The sequence below is a fragment of the Melanostigma gelatinosum genome, assembly GCF_949748355.1.
Source record: "Melanostigma gelatinosum genome assembly, chromosome: 1".
NCBI classification, from domain to species: Eukaryota; Metazoa; Chordata; class Actinopteri; order Perciformes; family Zoarcidae; genus Melanostigma; species Melanostigma gelatinosum.
This window is the reverse complement of record NC_136634.1, coordinates 27,864,291-27,879,516: the sequence shown is the minus strand read 5'-3', so window position 1 is coordinate 27,879,516 and position 15,226 is coordinate 27,864,291. Positions and strand designations below refer to the sequence as shown.

Below are 15,226 nucleotides of genomic sequence, written 5' to 3'. Positions count from 1 at the left end.
GCTGAAAGGTATGATGTTATACTTGTTGTGAATCCATTTCTACAAACATAGTAGGATGATTAATGACAGAGATTAAAGATGATGCAGTTGGATTGTAAAAAGATCACATAGAACATGAAGTTACTTGTAATTCTTTCAATGTGTTGATGAGTTTCGGTTGTATTATTTCATGTTCAAGAGGTTTCTATAGAATGGGAATCCACGTCTGTAAAGGAAGAAAAAAGCTACCAAGTACCAGCAAGATGCATGTGAAACAGTTTAGACACAATGTTACAGCGTAGAAATAGTCCCCAACTTATATCGCTCTGTCCCTTTATATGTGACTGCATCCGTCTGTTCACTGATCTTGATACACGGCTGTAGTAAAGAAAAGAGAGAGAGATAGAGAGACCTGTGAAAGGGCTTTCTTCCCAACAGAATGTCCCTAAATTGAGCTCCTCGTGGACTCAAATGGGAGGTATGACAGGATGGGAATTCCAGCTCCCCTTCAACCAAAGGCTAAATGCACACATCTCCAGTGTGTGTGTGCAATGAAGCCAAATGTTGGTGCCAAGTACCCATCCTCAAGGCATGATTCCAATTTATGCAAAGACCAAGAAGGACGACACACTGAACCTAATTGACTTCAAATATTGGACTTTCTATACAACCTATTTCCCTTTATGGTTGTGAGGTCTAGGGTCCACTTGCCAACCAGGATATGGGACGAATACCAAGTTGAGACTGCATGCAAAATTCTAAAAATCCAACTGAAAACACTAAATAGTGCACACAGAGCAGAATTAGCACACTACCCTCCAACTATCAACATTCAAAAGAGCATTAACATTTCATAACCACCTAAAAGAAAGTGGCCTTCACACACTCCACAACAAAGCTATTACTAACAGAAATACCTTTATTCATAGCTACATTTTACAAATCATACATTTTCCCCTTCGGCCTTTACAGTCTGTGCAACATCCACTGTTGTAGAGGAAACCAGGACATAAGCAAACAGAGGGTTGTGATAGATGGCTGCCAAGGGATCCGTCAGGAGACAGGACCCCGAGGTTCTCATGCACAACGCATACAACTCATCGCAAAAGCTTTTCTTGCCAACCAAGAGCTGTCCCAGACGGTTCGCTGTTCTCATGGGACTAGGCCGGTAATCACAGGTGGATAGCAGAGGGCAAGGAGCAGATGTGGGAAATGTGAACAGGTCACGATGACCTGCTCTGCGGTGTGAATCAGAAGAAGAAGGTTGGGGAAGGAGACTGGTGATTAATTAGACACATGGTGGTAAATGTCTAGCCTCGGGACAGGTAGACAGGAACCCTGGGTTCTCTCAGGACAGATAAGTCACCAGACCAGGGCCAAAGCAAAGCTATAAAGTCACGTGTGCATCTCTACTGTGACGTTCGTGATCCTGGGACAGCTCTGTTTGTTTGTACTCTGTGATGCAGATAAACCCGTGAAGTGAAGAACATCTAATCTCCCTTCTGCTCTGGGTTCGTTGCTGAGCTCCTGAAAGTGAAATCCTGTGGTGTCTCATAGCTTAAAGTTATTAAGTTAGCAGTAAGATATTAAGTTATTAAGACTTGTGCGAAATCAACCTGCCTTGATCGGCCTGCACACATCTTTGAACTCTGCCTTTCTTACCGTTAAGATGACGGATCCGAGGTATAAATATCATGTCAATAATTATGTGTGGGAACAGATATACATGGATATGTAAAGTATACCTGTTCATGTGTAGTGTGCAGTCTTTGATGTATTTGATGATAATGATGCTTACAGCTAAACAAAACAATGGGAAGCATATATAACCTGTACTATTATTATTATCCGGTAGTAAGAATTCAAAAGTTATTCGGTCATTTTCCAATAAAAGAGGGTTCGGGAAGACTATTCAATTTTCTATTTATAATAATAATAATGTGATGAACACAGTACTAAGGCTATCATTATCAACATCCACTTGAATGTTAAAGTCACATTCAATAATTACCTGTTATCTGTTTTTTTAACCACAAAATGTCATAAAAACAGAAAAGGCAGCTGGGCTGCTGCAGACTATAAGAACCAGAGCTGGCTGTAGTGATCTCTGGTTTTCAAATGAATTCATAGCACAGCCAGGGTGACAAAATAAATCAATATGATTTATGTTTCACGATGATTAAATAAAATAAGAAAACAATAAAACTACTTGACATATGGGGAAAACCAGAGCAGATAGGAATGCTGGATTAAAAACATGTTAAAAACAAACAGATTGAGAAAACTAGAGCAGTAACGAACCTACCACACCTTTAAATAAGCTGCATTCATTTAAAACATGTTTGCACTTGAGAAGGAAAGAGTGGGAGTCTTCTGACTGACAATATATACAAAACCAATTATTGACACATTCTCCAGACGTTGCTCCACTTCTATGTAATATTCTGTTCATCTAACGTCTGTCGCCGTCCGTTCTACGAGATGCATCAGTACAACAAGGCGGCGCCCATTCTGATGAACACTCTGTCACTTGAAACATGAGGTTTCCTTCCACTCATTGGGTGAAGAGAAGGTAACGGGGACATGAAACAACATGTCTATCGTCTTCAAATGGTGGTTTTGTGGAGTAGCAGAATGTTCTGTTCTTAGTGTGCGATAGATCGGAACCAGCCAGTCAGTGAGTCAAAGGGCTGTCAGCCCCCGAGGACAGCCCTTTGCTTTGCTGCCATCCATCTAATATTAAAAATAAATGCATTTTTATGTGTTGTGTTTGTTTCAGCTAATATGAACGATGGCCAAAGAGTGATATCTTAATTATATTTAATAATGTTTTGTGTTTTTACCGTTAATGACATAGATGAATAAAATAATCACGTTATGATCACAATATAATGATGTTTTTCATGCAAAGTCTCCTGATCCTGACGTAACAGGAACGTCTAACAAAACGCCGACAAAAGAAGGCTGTGAAAGTACGCTCAAAGAAACAACACAAACTCTTTACTGTGTCAAACAACAACAACAACAACAACAACAAAGCATCCTGACCCACGTCCTCTTGGCTCTGTCTACGTAGCTCTACTTTCAAGGAATCATTTTCTTCTTTTCAGTTTAACCAAACAGCTACATCAAAGATTCAGCAAGCACATTCTGGTCTAATTCATTTCGTTGAAGTCTTTAAGTTGCATGTCTTACAAGTATATACAGAGCTACACGGCATCATCAAACCAATTCAGAACATTCTGCTTGTTCTCTGTGATCCATTTCATGTTGCTGATGGTTCTCTCAATGGACTGATCCACTGCCAGCGTCCCGGAGCCAAAACCCACCACACTGTTGTCTGCCTTGAACTGCTTCAGCTGTCACAAACAAGACAGAAACACAGGTGAGAGTTGTTAGAGGAGATGGTGCAGCTCTCTGAGGTGAGTCAGCAGCAAATAACAACACAGGATCACGCTGGTTTGTGACACGGGTCAGAAAGTGTCCTAAACACAGACGTAGGAACAGTGTCAGATGTCTCATAGGCCAGTGTGAGTGAGGACATCATGGTAGGTACTTGGTACTTGACTTGATTTAGGGACAGTTTGAAACTTCGAGTATTTTTACAATCAATCAGAAAAGGCAATTTTTTTTTAAATTGGTAATGTCAGTGGGCTCAGCACAGCATTAGCACAGTGATGTCACATGGCTCAGCAAAACTGTTTAACATCAATTTATGTCGAAATATATTTATTGAATACTATTCACCTGGATCTATTGTAATATCGTTTAATTACTTCTGATAGTAACTTTAACGCCTTTTTCATCATTTTGATGCAGTTTTAATCAATATCTACTGATATATTAATCTCATTGATGTAAATAATTATCTTTATTATTTGCTATGGCCACATTTAAACTGTGCTCACACATTTAGACATACAAAAATTCCTAGCTTTGTTTTATCATGCAAATTTAATGTAATAATTTCAAAGGCTGACAGAAGTGCCATGCCTAGTTCCGTTTGCTGAGTTAAAACTATCAATCGAATTTTGTAAAAAACAACTTTGGGTTTCACTGACCTTAAACGAACTAGTAGGACCTTGAACTAAACGACCGACCCATAAAACAAAGAAATTCCACTAAAGTGAGACTCAGGATTATTGGTCACATATGCTGAATCTACATGCTCGTATAACGTAACAAAATGTACCAGGCAGACCACAATCTCGACACTTCAACTTGAAAAATCCCTCAAAATATCGATAAAAATGTGTTTGATTCTAGATGAAATAACCCATTTCAAAGAAACAATGTGGACAAAAAGGTAGAGAACATCTAACCTGCTGAAGCTCAAAGTCAGTGGAAAAGCGCTTGGTGACTCCGTTGATGAGGTTGGAGAAGGAGAATGATCCACCACCATACCTGTGAGTCAAGACATGACAGATAATTAAGTAAATTTGTATGCAAATCAAAGCTTTTGGTGAAACATATTTCTTCATACTGAATGTACTTTTCCAAACTCTTCAGAAATGTAGTCTTTGCAAAATGTACCTATGCAACCAAAACACTTGTTACACATCTCAGACAACCTCCGGTTCTAAAAAGTGAAGTTAATGCTGAAGTGTCTTAAAGTGCTCTAATGTCCCTCTAGTGTCCAGCAGGGGGCGACTCCTCTGGTTGTATGAGAAAATGACTCTACTTCTCTCTTGATTTATTCCCTCAGTAAACATTGTAAACATGAGTTTATGGTCTCAATCTCTAGTTTCAAGTCTTCTTCAATACAGCATGATGTTCATTTAGTACATTATGGTCCATTTAGAGTCAAACAGACCATAAAGCAGGGGATGCTTTAGGGCGGGGCTACTGTGATTGACAGGTTTCTATCACGGCGTTGTCTGGTGTGGGAGTTGTTGTGTTTTTGGCTTAAAACTTTTAAGGAATGTCATAGCTCTGTTTTACATTTAGTATTCGACTCGGGTACACTAAAGCCTACTTACAAACTCTGGGGGGGGGGGGGGGGGTGCGTGGTTTATGAGGAGAGAAGAACAAAGGTCATCTGAGGCAGAGCTTGAATTACACCGAGTATGCTCGTCAATAAAAGCTATCGCTGATAATAAACCTGAATGTAAAACTGCCTACCTGTTGTTCAGTGATTATGTGACGATTGATATTTTATTATGTGGCTGTGCTTCATGGGCATGTGACTATCAGAGGTCAGAGAGACATGTTACCTAACACATCCTTCAGCCTATCCGCATTCAAAACTGCCTTTCACTCAGAACCATAAAGCCTACTTTAGCGCCATTAAAATTGACACGTGGGAATAAAGTTTTATGGGAATAAAGTGATGTTTGCAACTGAAAAGTACTGAGTTGTACTCACTCCGTGAAAATGTATGACCATCGAGCCCTGACAAAGTCCCACGCCAGAGACTGTCCAGCCACATTGTTAGCAATGTAAACGATAGTGGAGGTGGCATCCTGCTTTCGGATAATGTCTGGATCCAGAGTGTACTCCAGATACCTGAAAGGGTAAAAGTAGAATAGAGTATATAAGTGTGTACTAGTCAGTAATTGCCAGTTATACGCTGATGTACACTGTATTACAGTATTAACAAGCTGTCTGTGAGCAGACCTGTTGAGCAGCCAGGGTTCCTTCGTGCAGGCCAGGGCAGAGCGGAGTTTTTCAGCTTCAGTAGCAATGGTGGCATTACCAAACTGTGACCAAGCAAACTCCCACTCTTTAGCGCCACCTGCTGCAATGGCATTACAGTACACAGTGGAGCGCAGGTTGGGGTGGATCCTGAAACAAGATGGCAGTACAACATAGTTGATGGACAGAAAGCTCTAAAAATTCAGTTAAGAATCATTAAATCAGTGAAACTACAATATGTCACATAATGGGAGAGGATACACTCACTTGTTCTCATTAGTGTTCATCCACTGATTGAACCATGTCTTGGCCAGATTTTGGCACTCCTCAAGGCCTGTCCTGCAAGCCAGGCTAATAGCATTCACCTGGTTATACCTGCAGTACGGAGAAACAAGGATGATGCACAGGGACAGAGTCAGGTTGAATACGCATTCATCAAATACAGGTAGCAAGAATACTAGCAACTGCAACACATTCTCACTCCAAACTCATCAAATACTAGATCAAAGCACTAGGTACTCCTCTCGTGTACATTTTCAACATGATGGCATGTCAATATACGTTAGTTACATGTATAGTGTCCTTGATAAATAAACTTCCCTCTTAACAGGAAGTTAGGTCCAGGCAACAAAACAACTTAGTTTGGTTTAGGAAAAGGCTGTGACTGAAGACTCACGTCACTACTAAGTGACTAAAGAGTAACGTCACTACTAAGTGACTGAAGACTAACGTCACTACTAAGTGACTGAAGACTAACATCACTACTAAGTGACTGAAGACTCACGTCACTACTAAGTGACTGAAGACTAACGTCACTACTCAGTGACTAAAGACTAACGTCACTACTCAGTGACTAAAGACTAACGTCACTACTAAGTGACTAAAGACTAACGTCACTACTAAGTGACTAAAGACTAACATCACTACTAAGTGACTGAAGACTAACGTCACTACTAAGTGACTAAAGACTAACATCACTACTAAGTGACTGAAGACTAACGTCACTACTAAGTGACTGAAGACTAACGTCACTACTAAGTGACTGAAGACTAACGTCACTACTAAGTGACTGAAGACTAACGTCACTACTCAGTGACTAAAGACTAACGTCACTACTAAGTGACTGAAGACTAACGTCACTACTCAGTGACTAAAGACTAACGTCACTACTCAGTGACTAAAGACTAACGTCACTACTAAGTGACTAAAGACTAACGTCACTACTAAGTGACTGAAGACTCACGTCACTACTAAGTGACTAAAGACTCACGTCACTACTAAGTGACTAAAGACTAACGTCACTACTAAGTGACTGAAGACTCACGTCACTACTAAGTGACTAAGGACTAACGTCACTACTAAGTGACTAAAGACTAACGTCACTACTAAGTGACTGAAGACTCACGTCACTACTCAGTGACTAAAGACTAACGTCACTACTAAGTGACTGAAGACTCACGTCACTACTAAGTGACTGAAGACTCACGTCACTACTAAGTGACTAAAGACTAACGTCACTACTAAGTGACTGAAGACTCACGTCACTACTAAGTGACTAAAGACTAACGTCACTACTAAGTGACTGAAGACTCACGTCACTACCAAGTGACTAAAGACTCACGTCACTACTAAGTGACTAAAGACTCACGTCACTACCAAGTGACTAAAGACTAACGTCACTACCAAGTGACTGAAGACTCACGTCACTACCAGGTGACTAAAGACTAACGTCACTACCAAGTGACTAAAAACTCACGTCACTACTAAGTGACTAAAGACTCACGTCACTACCAAGTGACTAAAGACTCACGTCACTACTAAGTGACTAAAGACTCACGTCACTACCAAGTGACTAAAGACTCACGTCACTACTAAGTGACTAAAGACTAACGTCACTACCAAGTGACTGAAGACTCACGTCACTACTAGGTGACTAAAGACTAACGTCACTACCAAGTGATTAAAGACTCACGTCACTACTAAGTGACTAAAGACTAACGTCACTACCAAGTGACTAAAGACTAACGTCACTACTAAGTGACTGAAGACTCACGTCACTACTAAGTGACTAAAGACTCACGTCACTACTAAGTGACTAAAGACTAACGTCACTACTAAGTGACTAAAGACTAACGTCACTACTAAGTGACTAAAGACTCACGTCACTACTAAGTGACTAAAGACTAACGTCACTACTAAGTGACTAAAGACTCACGTCACTACTAAGTGACTGAAGACTCACGTCACTACTAAGTGACTAAAGACTCACGTCACTACTAAGTGACTAAAGACTAACGTCACTACTAAGTGACTAAAGACTCACGTCACTACTAAGTGACTAAAGACTCACGTCACTACTAAGTGACTAAAGACTAACGTCACTACTAAGTGACTAAAGACTCACGTCACTACTAAGTGACTAAAGACTAACGTCACTACTAAGTGACTAAAGACTAACGTCACTACTAAGTGACTAAAGACTCACGTCACTACTATGTGACTAAAGACTCACGTCACTACTAAGTGACTAAAGACTCACGTCACTACTAAGTGACAAAAGACTAACGTCACTACTAAGTGACTAAAGACTCACGTCACTACTAAGTGACTAAAGACTAACGTCACTACTAAGTGACTAAAGAATCACGTCACTACTAAGTGACTAAAGACTAACGTCACTACCAGACAGTGGTGGGCCGTCATTTTTCATAAATACACTACATGTGTTCTAATAATTTTTTACATGATCTTATTTTCTCATTGCACAGCTCCTGTCTTCCTCTGTTGCTCTGCTTCCAGGACAGCTTGTTTTAAGTAGAGCTTTTATCCAATCAGATTCAGCCCCTATGTTGTCTCTAGGTTAAAAAATCTGATATGTTGGGCGGTGACAATCCCAATATCTGCTGCCTCTTGCTGCGTTCACACCAAACGTGTTGCGAATGATTCGCGCATCTAGATTACATACAAAGTCTATGCACAGACGCGATGAGACTGTCGCGGTGCGAATCTGCGATAGCGCGTCGCGATGGACGCGAATTTGCGGCGTGATGGACGCGAATCCGCGTCAAACGCCAAATCGCGCGCGAGTTGAAATATTTGAACTTCTGCGAAATAGTCGCGTGACGCTGTGGCGCGATAGCCTTTCAGTGTTGAGTTGCTCCCCCTGTTATCAGTGACTTCCTGCCATTGTTGAATCAGGAAATAAACACTGTAGCCGTCTGTGTTCACCCAGAGCTCTACGATACCTCATATCAATAGAGACCGGACCAAACTATGTGTACATGTGTGTGTGTACAGCTGTAGTAAACAGGGACTTGTGTGGCTTGCTAGACACAGTGAATACATCTCGATAAAATCCATGGAGCTCCTCTGGACAATATTATGAACCAGACATGACGCCCCCTCTCCGGCGCGTCCAGCGCGATTTGTGCGATTCGCGCGATTCACACATGAACACAAATGGTCCCCGGCGTTTTGACCGGCGTCGCGATGGACGCGAATATGCGGCGCGATGAATTCGCGACGTGTTTGGTGTGAATGCAGCATCTGTCGAGCGGACATTTTCAGCCTCAAATGCATTAAAACGTATTCAAGAAATACAACTGAGGAGGCTCCACTGTCTTCACTGGCGTCCATGAATGGAGAAGGACTTCTTACTGGAACTAAAACACACGGATGATCTGAACAACCGTGAGATTAAACTCTTTGTTAACAAAGAAAGGAGGATGGACTTTGTCTTTAAATAGTATCAGCAGCTCTGGTAAGTGAACTGCTTTTGTTTTAACATCTGCAGTAGCTTTAATATAAATATAAATCCGTTAGTAACAAGAACTACGGTTTGGTGTATTTCCTGGAGGGAGTGAGAGCAGCGTTACTCCTGTGTTCATGTGTCTATGGTGTATATTGTTCCCTCTGATGTGAATAATATTTGAATGGCCCGTGCTCTTTAGTGTGCGGTGAAATGCGTGTTTTGCTGCAGTTTTGCTGATTGATTTTACGATATGCATTGTCCGTTAATGACGCAAAATCCCATCATGCGCATGTTCATGTATCTGCACTCTGCAGTTAGTATTTATAGGTGTTGAGCTTCATTTTTACACGAAACAAATGATAACCGTAGCTGTGGTGTCATAATGAGGTTATTAGGAGGAGGTTCAACTGTAGTACGACAGCAGTGAAGGCCCAGGTATAAAATACACAGCCCCCCCCACTGCTACCAAGTGACTGAAGACTCCGTCTAATCGTGAAAATAGTCAAGGGACTAGCAAGTCACGTGACTAGTGACTGATGACAAAATGTCAACGTTTACTTTAACTTTGGCATGGGACACGAGCATCAGTCTCTTGGATGAACATCCTGTGTTTTTTTTACCCATCTACCACTCCTCGCTCCTGATAGATAGACAGTTGTTGTTAACATTAACTACTAAAAGCAAACACAACACTAGCCGGTGAATGCTTGCAAGTTTAGAATAGGATAGTTTAAAGCCAGATAGATTTGACAAGGGACTAATGTTAATAAAGTTATACGAACATGGTTTACCAAAGTAGCATGAGTAACTGTATAACTGCATAACTGTAAATCTGCAGTGAACTACAGATATGGTTGCTCAAGAGCTGGAGATCTTCAATGTTGCTGCAACCTCTAACGCTGTTCTTTAATGTTTAACTTGCTAGTTTGCAAATGTCATATTTAGTTATTGCCTCTCTTAAGAAGTATGATCTCCGGGACAGTAAATGCCTGTGTTTTCCAATACTCACTGGTCCATGTGTCCGTCAGGGACTTTGCTCCAGTTGAGAGTCATGTTCTTGTAGTATTCAAACAGAGGGGTGACCTGCTTCCTCAGATAATCCTACAAAAGAAAGCAAGACAGAGCTCAGGACATTTCATCATTCAATGAAGATTGGAATCATAGAAGTAATTCATTTGTGTTTTTGCTCTTTTGCTCTTTATGCTGATATGTTGGGCTGAAGGAAGCATACCTGCATGGGACCATAAACCTCACTGCGGTCAAACATCAGGTAGAAGAAGTCCAGGTTGCTCAGGGCTGACTCCCAGGGCATGTAATCTCTCTCCTCGTTCAGGTACTGGGTGGTCTCAAGGGCCAGGACTGTAGAGATGATCTTTGCTCTTTTGGGGTTACACAATTGTAAAAATGAATGGGATATCCAACATCGACCTAGTGTTAAATGGTGTTTTTGCTTGGACCATCTTTAATAGTCTATAAGTCTTTCTGCTTTACTGAAGGTAACACATCATTTAGATTTCTTTTTTCTACATCTCAGTACTGCACATGATCATTCTCTCAATTACTGACACCATCTATGTATTCTCATATAATAACAGGACTTACCTGGCTAGGTTGAAGGCATCATCCACCAACTGAGCTCTGTTGATAACTGGAATAAGCTTGAAAAACAAGAGCATTATCCTGTCACAGGAAAGCAGAGATCACACATTTCTCTAAGTTAACCTAAAACATACCTGATGATCGGTTCTCAGATTATCTACGAGTCTGTTCCAGTTGTCCGTGTCATAGTTGACTCTGTAGTAACCCACCACGTCGAGGTTGGCCAGAACCCAGTCAGCCCCTGATAACTTCATCTCATTGTTTGTGGCTAGAGAAGAAAAAGAGGTTGGAGTCATTATCGTTGTTGGCACTTAGCACTCAAATTGGTGGCTGAGCCATTGAACTCAGTTTCCAAGAATTCTCGCTCGTGGATTCAACAGGCTCATTGGAGATGAACTGCACCTCGCCTGGAAAGGGGATGACAGCAGGCGGCAGCAGCAGGGGATGTTAAAAACAAACTGCGGTCAAATCGGACAGTTTGCAGCTGCCTTCGAAGAATACACAGGAAGACAAAGAAACAGTTACGTCCTGTTAGATGTGGTCTGCAGGCTACCTGTAGATTCCAGACCTTGTTCGGATTTGTAAATATATGTTTATGTGGAATGTGCGTTGTCGAGAAGAGTTGAGATCACGAGAGCTACCTCGAAAACATGCATACACGTTCAGGGGAAAGTCAGGATATAAAAGCACGAAGCATATACTCAGAAATCAATAGTTAAAGTGTAATCGAAAGATAAGGTTTATGATCATTATATAACAAATGTTTAATGCATAGAGTGATTTAACAAATATAAAAACGGATTATAATAATGATCTGTGCAATAGAGTTGAGACATGAAAAGTGTGTGTATGAAAGAGGTTTTGGGGAAATATGGAACCTTCCAGAAACAAGTGAGTCAGGAACAGATGTTTTGGGCGTAGGTCGGAAAAACAGACACGCGGCAGCAAAGTCTGTTGCAAGAGATGACTCATAGAAGCAAGAGGAGAACTCCGGTACTTTCCATACATAAGCACACACACATATGGGTGGGATAAAGATCATGTGTTCACAATAGGAGGGGGGGGGGGGGGAACAGACAGCCCAAATCAAGGATAAAAGGAGATGCTTGCGATATGCAGGCTGGGATTTCTACACGAGCCGTCCAGACGCTCTGACAAGATACGGACGATCGCAACTGAAGTATTCGAGGACTTCGTCTCTGTTCACGGAAAGAAGACCGCTGTTCGTGGACAAAGATTGAAAGATGGAGATTTTCCTCTCCCCACTGCTCGAGTTTAACAACTGAACAACGGAGGAACGCGGCAGTCCTAGAAAGACTTTGTACTGAGCTTTGAGGACTGTTGAACGGACTCTGCTGCGGGAGCTGGAGGACCGAGGGTCTGGCCGGACCTTCGCTCCTAACAACGCCAAAATAACCTTTTAATCGCACCATTGAAAATCAAGCTCCAACCGAGCCGTCTCGGCATCTAAAACTAATGAGTATAATCTAAGAAGAAAATTAAAGTAACGAATCAAGTGTAGTAACATTTTATGTGAGCTGTAGCTTAACCCTTGCTAACTAACTAAATATAACCTGCAATAAATATCTAATCTGCATTTAAAGTAAATTTCTCAAGTGCATTTATTTGCTCAAGTAGTAAAAGTTCCTCGTGGCATTAAAAAGTTAAATCCATTGTATGTCTAACAACTGAGTTCTGTAAGGTTATCCTGGAGACCGAATCCACTTAACAATCCCTTACGGTTTTAGAAGTAATCCTAGCCGTTAAAACCTAACCTGGCATTTACCAAGAGCACGGATCCAGAAGAGGGACGCTGCCATAACCGACGCGACTGGTGGGAGCGCCCGGGGTCAGGGTGGCCCCTCGACCGAGTGCACTCAGACCGGAGGAAGCAGGGTAGACGTCGGGAGTAACGGCAGTTAGCAGAGCCAGGCGAGTTCCCTCGCAAGAACACCAGCTCGACAATCTTTTAATAGAGAGCTGAGTCAGTAAGTAGCCCCGTATCGGGCCAGAAGTACCCCAGGATGTACTGCTTCCCTTTCCCGCTAGTCTGCTGTCTGATTGTGAGGTCAGGCTGATCTTATATCAGCTCTTTGGCCTGAAGGTTGTCCTCAAAGTTCTCCTCTCAAACGGCTCTTGGAGGAGCAGTGCTCGCGCTCGCCTGTAGAGACTAGTCCGGACGGGAACGCGCAGCTGGGGGCAGAATCGATTCTGCCCCCAGCTGAATCAATTTGAGGATGCTGATTGGCTAAATTGTATGTCACACATTTAATCAGCAATTGGATAAACTGCTTCATAGACCAGCCAGCTGAGACGTGCAGACAGGCGGAGAGGATGTGCAGGAAAAGCATATATTTACCACAGATATCATATTTTACACATATTACTGGGTGATTGCATATTTCTAAAACACAAATATTGACAATTTGTATAGTTTATTATTATTGTTATTTATTTTATATTAATTGTTGTGGCTCAAGGTGGGGCGGCGCCCTAGCGCCCTCTATTGACCAGCCGGCACTGGTAGGACCCATGATGTCACTGGGTGATGCATAACCGCCGCCCAGCAATCGGCAGACTACACTACGCACCGGAATCCTTTCCTGCAGCAACGCAGCCTGCCTGAATACGGCCTTCGTTGTCTAAGGTTTGCTAACAGTGAGCAAACAAGTTTAGTAGCAGCTACGACACAGTCTGCACACTGACTGTAAACAACAGGAGCAACAAGCAAGTTAGCGCAGACATAACTACACTCTGCAGGGAGAACAAAGGAAGACTGGAGCGACCCGTTTTCTTCAATCTGCACCATCGGAACACAGCACAGCAAAGACTGCATTCGCAGACTGATGTATCCATCCAAAACCAATGGCACTGTAAGTAACATCCCTCTCTACATGACTGTTGAACTTGGCATTAGCATATGTAGCAGAAGGGAGCATCGGTGTCCCTTTAATTACCGGGCCAATCGCAGTGGGCGGGCATCGCATAAATGCGCCAGGGATCCCCTCTGCTCCCTCCTGACGTCAAACGCGTGTCCCGCTTCCGGTTTGCTGGACATCCGCCGCTGTGCAGACTATCTCTGGGGCTCCCCTCGTCCTGCACAGGTGATTCACCTGCGGAGCTGTCGGTGAGTCTCGATTGGGTCCTGATTTAAATATACTCGTGTTCTGTTAGTGACAGTGCTTTGCTTGTATAGCTGCCGGTAGCTACGCTACATGCCCTCCTCCCCCCCTTCTGGAGCCGACGCACATTGCCTGATCGGTAAGGTGATTTTATTCTGTTAGTTTATATACTTTGTGTTAATTATCCTTTTATTCATTTTTTGCTATCCCGTATTACAGGGGACTTTTGGTTGGGTTCAAGCGGAACGCTGCCAGAGCTGCGGCTACAGCTAACCCTGCGTAAATTAAGGACGCTGCTGTTTTGTGTACCGGTGTTTTGTCTATGGCCTTGGTTCAACTAACTGCGTTGGCCTACGGGATTGGTGTACTTTGACCTGCGCTGTGTCGCCTACAGAGTCTGACGCTGCTGTTATCAGCACTGCGCCCCTGTCTTGTGCTGTTGTTAGCAGCACCCTTGTTTTAATGAACCACCTCTTTTTAGCCTGAGCCATTCACTTCTTGTATTCTGACCAACGGATGTGAAGGCCCACTTTAGCTTTTAGTGTGTATAGATTGGGTTACTGATCACCCCCCGTGGCTGATCAGCCAACCCGAACTATTGTTGTTTTCCTTTTTGCTTATTTTTGTTTTGTTTCCTTTCTTAAGAACCAGAGCCTTTTTATAATTGTGTTCTTTGTCCGAGTAGGAGCTGCTAAGCCAAGGTGGTGGGGTTGGTGCTTCCAGGTGGTGGTGTCTCCCTTGGTGTGCTGTGTCGTTTGGTGTGCCCCGGGTTGAGACCCTCACGTGTGGTTGTGTGTGTGAGTGTTGTGTACACGGGTGATCGGGGTGCCTCCTCTTTTGGGATCCTCACCTGCGCTGGTCCACCTCGCCACTGGTAAGCCGCAGTCCTCCTCTTTTTAAATGTATAAACGGCTCTCTTAGATTTCGTGTATAAACTGTAACCAGTGCATTGTGTAGCAGAATAAAGATAATTTTGTATTGGAACCACGTCTCCTGCTCATTTGTATAATGAACCTGAGTGTCTTTGGTACCCTGATACAGATCAGGGGAAAGTGAATCTCTAGGTGCAACTCCTAGGGTGGCGTTGTTGTGCGCTGATAAAACAGTTAGTCCACGTTTGGCCACACATAGCATAACAGGA

General features: G+C 42.6%; 2 protein-coding genes across 3 annotated transcripts in view; one reads left to right on the top strand and one right to left on the bottom strand.

Annotated features, from left to right (window-relative positions):
• Positions 1 to 3,046: 3,046 nt before the first annotated feature.
• LOC306777572 (aminopeptidase N-like) overlaps positions 3,047 to 15,226 on the bottom strand; it is a gene marked incomplete at its 5' end in the record, with an annotated part of 24,437 nt that continues 12,257 nt past the window's right edge. The window contains 9 exons of the mRNA XM_079268735.1: positions 3,047 to 3,338; positions 4,302 to 4,383; positions 5,344 to 5,484; positions 5,596 to 5,763; positions 5,881 to 5,988; positions 10,374 to 10,465; positions 10,596 to 10,743; positions 10,967 to 11,022; positions 11,098 to 11,231. Of these exons, the coding sequence (XP_079124861.1) occupies positions 3,189 to 3,338; positions 4,302 to 4,383; positions 5,344 to 5,484; positions 5,596 to 5,763; positions 5,881 to 5,988; positions 10,374 to 10,465; positions 10,596 to 10,743; positions 10,967 to 11,022; positions 11,098 to 11,231 (1,079 nt within the window). The 3' untranslated portion in view covers positions 3,047 to 3,188. The remainder of the gene's footprint in view (positions 3,339 to 4,301; positions 4,384 to 5,343; positions 5,485 to 5,595; positions 5,764 to 5,880; positions 5,989 to 10,373; positions 10,466 to 10,595; positions 10,744 to 10,966; positions 11,023 to 11,097; positions 11,232 to 15,226) is intronic.
• Positions 13,711 to 15,226, top strand: part of LOC306777583 (dynein axonemal assembly factor 4-like) — a 26,921-nt gene continuing 25,405 nt past the window's right edge. Inside the window, exon 1 of one of the 2 annotated variants that reach the window (XM_079268745.1) lies at positions 13,711 to 13,836. Coding sequence is in view for 1 of the 2 variants with exons in the window: in XM_079268746.1 (XP_079124872.1) it covers positions 13,810 to 13,836 (27 nt within the window). In the remaining variant the exon portion in view is untranslated. The remainder of the gene's footprint in view (positions 13,837 to 15,226) is intronic. The other variant, XM_079268746.1, reaches the window with a different exon arrangement.